The sequence below is a fragment of the Adelges cooleyi genome, unplaced genomic scaffold, assembly GCF_023614345.1.
Source record: "Adelges cooleyi isolate 19-005CV unplaced genomic scaffold, UGA_ACOO_1.1 ACOO_flye_CR_arks_rails_tigmint_CR_PRNA_23, whole genome shotgun sequence".
NCBI lineage: Eukaryota > Metazoa > Arthropoda > Insecta > Hemiptera > Adelgidae > Adelges > Adelges cooleyi.
In genome coordinates this window covers 4362312-4369341 of record NW_026095893.1, presented here as the reverse complement: position 1 = coordinate 4369341, position 7030 = coordinate 4362312, and the positions used below count along the sequence as shown (strand labels likewise).

At 26.2% G+C, this 7030-nt stretch overlaps 1 protein-coding gene across 1 annotated transcript; it reads left to right on the top strand.

Annotated features, from left to right (window-relative positions):
• Positions 1-423: 423 nt before the first annotated feature.
• Positions 424-3823, top strand: LOC126836258 (selenoprotein F). The gene is made up of 5 exons (XM_050569500.1): positions 424-652; positions 735-853; positions 1852-1967; positions 3216-3325; positions 3412-3823. The coding sequence occupies exons 1-5, from the start codon at positions 611-613 to the stop codon at positions 3508-3510; spliced, it is 486 nt and encodes a 161-aa protein (XP_050425457.1). The 5' UTR covers positions 424-610; the 3' UTR covers positions 3511-3823.
• Positions 3824-7030: the final 3207 nt, after the last annotated feature.

The following is a 7030-nucleotide window of genomic DNA, read 5'->3' as shown; positions in this document are numbered from 1 at the left end:
ACAGTAACCTATTTGGATAATTAAAGTATAGGAAATTAATTTATGCTAAATTTACTAATGTAATCATTTTAATAAACACAAATAATTAATACGAGTTTTATAATGTAAGACTATGTTTTATGTTAAGGATAAACGGGTTTGAAATAATTAAATACTAATTAAAAATATAAATCCTATGTATCATCTGTGACTTGACGGTTGTTTTTATTTAATTTTAAGAGATTAGCTAGTTAAGTTATAACTTATAATTTATAAGAACGATACAAACCACCATATAGTTTTTATAATAATTATTCATATCATTGAAAAATGGTAACTGAAATATTGTCCAAGAATTTTTATACTCAGGAGAAGATGTGTAGGTTATTTTATCATCGAATGGTTAATGTATTAGTGATAAGAATAACAATCAGATATTCAGAATTCACTATTCAGAAATATTTTGAATTTATTTGATATGTTAATAGTCGTTTTTAATAATAGTATTGTTTTCTTGAAATTTAAAATGGATATTAATTGAATAAAACAATTCTGCATTATTTTTAAAATTCAGTTTTTAAATTAGTAATTATAACCGAATTGTATCATAATTATTTACTTAATCATAAACATGCAAAGAATAATACTAATAACGCTTATGCTATCAATCTTAGTAAGTATATTATACTAATGTTTCAGAAGAGTCTTATAATAAATAAGAAATTAATAAAAAAATTTGTTTCAATATTCAATAGTTGAGTTATTGCAATAGCGAGTACTCTGCTAACGATTGTTCACAACTAGGATTTAACAAAGACAACTTACTCTGTTCTACTTGCGATCAACTTACAAAATTTCAACTTTCATCATTAAGGTATTCATAATTTATAAATTGTTAAAATAATTATTTTTGATATAAAAGTACTTTGTATGTGTCGTTTTTTTCTTGAACTAAGTTATTATTTCATAACATTAAGTTAGTTATTATTCTTAGATACTTATTATGCCTTATTTAAAATGTACTTAGTTGATTATTAGTACATATTGTATATAATGATGTTCTCTATTAACAAAGAGTGTTAGAAATTAAAAGGTTAATTTAATTAAAAATATATGTTTAGAGTAGGAAGGTTTGATTTAAATGATGTGATCTACAATTCGTTATATTTATTACCTAAAAGCTATATTTTTTTCTATCTATTCAAGTCATAAAATTATTGTAAGTTGTATTATATTGTTTTATTCTCTATATTCAAGCAATCAGTTGTTTGTTACAAAAAATGAAAATTTCTTAATGATATATCTCTATGAAAGACAAATTTTACAAGTAAAATTATTTGTTAATTATCATTATTATTATGAAATTTTGAATTGGGTAAAAACATAAATTTTGTGCGACACTTTTTTGTCTGTTTAAAAATGATAAGTATGGAACATTATGTAGTTAATATATTATTAATTAAATGTGAATGCATTTGATAAAATGTGTGTATTAAAATAATATACTTGGGACTATACTGCGTTCCAAAAGAGAACATAACGGACGGCGACCGGTTTATGTTCAGCGGCACACATCTCGCGCCTAGCACCTCCCATCGCAACTTGCTTTGGTTAGGTTCGTGGCTCGAAATATTCTCTTTTGGAACACAGTATAGACTGATAGAATAATTTAATACTGACAATGGGCAATATACAGAGTAGGTGTCGTTTACAAAATAATGTACAGATGGTGCATAGATTTTTTAATGGTATTAGTTGTTAAAAATATGTCTATTTTAAACTTGCAGAGCCTTGTAATAATTTCTAAATTATAATTTTAAAATCTTACCTTTTGTTCAGGAAAATGTTCAAAGTATTTGTTTTTTATTACAGTGAGCACTGTTTGCAATGTTGTCAAATGGATAAAGAAGAAAAATCAATTAAAATGTATGCAAAAGCAAGGTTAGAAGTGTGCACTTGTAAATTTGGAGCTTATCCTCAAATACAAGGTAATAATTGTTTTTAATACAAATTATATTTCATACTTTACAAACTGTGTGACTTTACAGTGACTAGTTATTTACGAAGTAGTAAATATTTTTAAAAATTAATATATAGCATACCCTTTTTTTCAATACTCCCATAATTTTGAATAACAAAGAAATACAGCACATTGTACATAAAGTAAATATATAAAGGTATCAGATTAAATGATCAATAAATCAATCAATTGAAATTTCAATTTCTTTATGGGCACTAAAAGGGCATATGTTACAACTTATAAACGTTATTTTGTATATTTTTAAATTTTATATAATTTTTTTAAGTTAATTTTCAAATAACTAAATCAAAAATCGCTTGTTTAGATGCTGTCATTGGAAAAGTTATAAGCCTTCCATAAAAAAAAAAGGTTTAAAATCATCCAACACCAAAAGCTTAATTCTACAAAAGTAATTTTTTATCAAACATTTGTCGCTAATAAGGTTTTAGTTATTTAATTAAACAAATAAGAATATACAAATATTTGACAACAATCCTAAATTATAACGACTATTTATTAAAAAGTAATCATATATTAAAGCTTTAACTTTTGATTTAAAATATCAGTATTTATAATTAATGCTAAAATTATTATGTACTTATATTAGTACAATAATTTAACTAAAACATCCTTGATAGTTTTAGTACAGAAATGAGCAGTAAAAATATTCGACCAAGTATAAATTGTTTGATAAAAGCCATTTACATTTTTGTAAAACTAATAATTATTTTTTAGAAAATACTTATAAAAACAAAAAAGGCTTAACCTCCAAAAGAACAATGCTCCTTTGATTTTATAATAAGAAATTTGTTATAAACTCATCACGGAGTGATAAAAATGCATTCTTTGTAATTAAATTTGAACACTAGAAAATTTTGCGTATAACTTCCTTTTAACCATCCCGAAACATTGACAATATTTTATGTGTTTTGTATGCAATCATTTTCATTTTAGGACCATGACGAAGTCCGTTTTACTCCCCAATGTCTGTATAACACTGTAGTTAGTATCTACACACTATTGTATAATCCAAAATAGCACAAAAAACAAAATATATTTCTAAAATATTAATACTAGGTAGATAAATAGTTTTAGATACAATACAAGTGCTAATAGCTCTATAATGCAAGCTAATTGTCATTTAGTTTATTTTTAATATTAAACTTTCAAAACATAAATGGTATTTTTTATTAAAAACAATTTTTTTTTGTTTTAGCATTTTTAAAAAGTGATCGACCTAAAAAGTATCCAAATTTAACAATTAGATATGTAAGAGGTCTGGATCCGATTATCAAACTTATGGATAACAACGGCAATGTACAGGAGGTAACTTAAAATAAATAAATTTGTTTAAAAATATATATTTCATTTTTGTTTGATCATTATAAAAGTTGTTTTTTTCTTTTATGTAGGTGTTGGCTATTGAACGATGGGACACTGATACTGTTGATGAATTTTTGAGCACACATTTAGAACATAGTGATGATGATTATCGTTCAAATTTGGTGTAATTAAACTTTAAAATATAATTTATATGTTTTTAATTTACACAAAATTTATACATTTGCTTATTATCGTCAAACACAAATTAATGTTTATTTTTTTAAGTATACAAGTGTAAATAAAAAGTTTTGGAAAGAGTTAAGAAGAGTGGTCTATGGAATATGAAACCTATGGTTCTATTTATAAAAATAATATGCATATTATACATATTATTATTATTATATTATAATACATATGTGTTTGTACGTGTATGATCTACTTAATAATAACATTTAATAAGCATTTATAATCATCAGAGAATACAATGAATTTGTACATCAATGGTTGTTGTTTTGTTATTGTCAGTGAATACTATGAATAATAGTGATGTATGCATACATATTTGATATTATGCTTCTGTTTGGTAATGTCCTTTGATAGTAAGTCACGGTTAATTCACATTTTCATATGCATAATAACAATTATACTATCAATTTTTATCCAATATATATTTGCTATACATATTTAATTCTATAGACAGTAGTTCTACGATCATATTTTAATAGGTTTACTTTTTAGTTTCAAATGAAATGTTAAATGAATAATTAAACCATTTTTTGGTTGTGACTGGTTTCTCTTGATTGAGGAAAAATTCTGCTTTATCCTTTTTACAAGTAGGATTGAAGTTTAATGGTCACCATAACTCATCATCATCATAATTTTGCTTCTTTGGTTTAATCTATCTACTATTTAGAGGAACCTTGATATTTTTTTAATTTCTATTATGTATACAAGTTTAACCCATTAATGTCATTAATGTATAGTGTAATTTTAATTATTCAACAAAACTATGATGAAATTAAAAATAGATACCAACAAATCAAATATCATTATAGATATGTCAACTATGTACATTTTATACATTGCAATGCATTTTATGTATTTACAATTTGCATTGTATGTACTCAGAAGTCGAATCCGTGGTTTATTTTTATGCATGGTCGATGGACGATGGTTCCATACCGATATTGTAATCACTCTTTTATAATGTTATTATATTGATAATAATATTATTATTGTATATTATTCAAGTAAAAACTACTAAATTTAACTATTTTTTAAATATATTGAACAAATAAAAAATATTTTTTCATGTTATGGTAATTTAAAAAAAAAAGTTGAAATATTTTGCGTTAATACTTGTAAATACATGCCTATTATATCTACAGGTTAAAATATATTCCAGACATATTTGTATATACTTTTTATAGTTATTAAATATGTCTATTGTTGTAACTTATAGCTTATAATTAATAACACATTTTAACATATTCTAAATAGAAACAGCACTCAACTTTTCAATTCACTATTTCGTTTAAAAAAAAACTACAAACTCTTTATTCGCTCTAACTTTGAGACAAGTTCTGAATTAGGACTTAGCTTAGTGTTGCACTATAATAAACACTTCATTTGAAATATCGTCGTAATCGAAATATTTAGGATTATTCGAGTATCAAAAGACGCACATTGAGTGAATACTTTATTATGAAAAAATAGCGTATAAGATGAGTCGTTTGAGACATCATAGCAACAAGCTTCAGTATGAGGGTATCGCGGCGGTTCCCTAGCTATAATAAGCCGTAGTATTACCGATTCGTTCCATTTCTTTTATAAACTGTTGTGGATTACAAATCCCCACACTGACGCTATGTTGTTTTCCATTTTCACTAGTAGTGTTGCTAGGTATTCCGTATTAGGTAGGTATAGGACTTTTTATTTATACATACATAGCTGTGTACAATGTGCAATTGAAATGTGTAGTCCACAGACCACACCGGTTGTTTATCGTCAAACGCGTACCAGAGGTGCACAGCTGTATAAATGTCATTTTAACGATCGTCTTCTTTAATCCTTCTTCAACAGTTTTTAGTTGCCCATAAAATAATAAATATTAACAAAACACCGACAACCATATAAAATGCAAAATTTAACGGTCGTTTTCATCTGATCTACTATTGTTATTATCATTGTTAAATATAATTAATTGCATCTTATCGTCCATTTTTTCTCCGGAAACGAACATTATTTATTTTGCTACAGAGTACAGTTAGTACATTACATATATATATATATTCCAGACTGCGCAGCGGTGGAGGAGTCGGTCGCAGACAGCGTACAATCTGTACCACCTTGCCGTTGCTACGCTAATACGATTACCGTGTCCGAATACCCATTTGTCTTTTACGCATTTACTTCGATTTTAAAGTTCCTTGCCATGTATCTATTTTGCTACAGCGTTCTGATCGTTATTAAGCAATCGTATCAAAACAATTTCTAAACAGGCCGCATCGTTTTTTTTTTATACTAGTCATGCGGCGGCCGGTTGTGTACCCGGGAGTTTTTCTCGGAAGATTATATTTTATCACCAAAACATTAGTTCATGTTTAATTATCATCCACAAACATGTTTACAACAAGACTTGCACTTGATCATCACAATATTCTCGGTTATCTCCTATTTTTGTCTGCTAATTTCAGTTGTCATTCACACCACTCAGTACACACTCCAATAGTCCAATCATTAGAACGTTCAACGTATTTAGTTGATTTCTTATAGCTAATTCAAATTTGTTGAGATTTTCGTCCAGTTCATCTTACGGGTCAATCGAAAAGTCAGGCTGTCAAAGTAGTGATGTCTCCATTATGGCCAAGTCTGCTCATTTTTTAGTCCATAACCTTACTTCCCTCCTACTTTCATGAGCAACATTGCTCTATTATTTTTATAGACTGTATTTTATGCGGAAAGAAACAATTATAAGCTAAATCAATATATACTAAAATTGTACTATATTGATTTTGATCCTTTGTTAAATTGTGTACCTATTCTTATACGGATACCCACTTAAAATACTTGACGTGTTCCACACAAATAAGTCTTACTTTTCACTTTTGTTATATATACGATGTAAAGTCTTGAAAGATAAGTAAATAAAAATAATAAGACGGTCACAACTTTGTTTTTGGTGTGTACTTTTGATTATAAAATGTTGTATTTTTTTTCTTTATCTTTTTCACGGTGTATTAATAGAAATTCTTAAACTTTTTCAAGCAAACACATAAAAATAATAACGGCAAATTCCTACCTCAAAAAAGTGAACTTTTATATAAATTAAAAATGTCTGATTATAATTAAAAAAATAAAATAGATATCTGACTTCATAAAATGTTAAGGCTTCAGAAATAAACCTAAAAATGTTTAATTTTGTTTTATCCTAAAGTTGTTTATATACTTATGCATTTTTGACAATATACACATGAGATATCGTATAAATAACACTGAATATACACCAAGACTAGTGACAATCGATACATTCAACGTAGGTATTCCACTAAGGATGTTTTGTCCTATTTCTAAAATTATACGGGGACATTCTATTCTATCTAATTAAATTTTCGACATTTTATTTTAAATTACTAATTCATACGTATAATACCTATTTGTTTTGAATGAAAACATAGTGTATGTTATTATAACTTTTGTTTTTTTTTT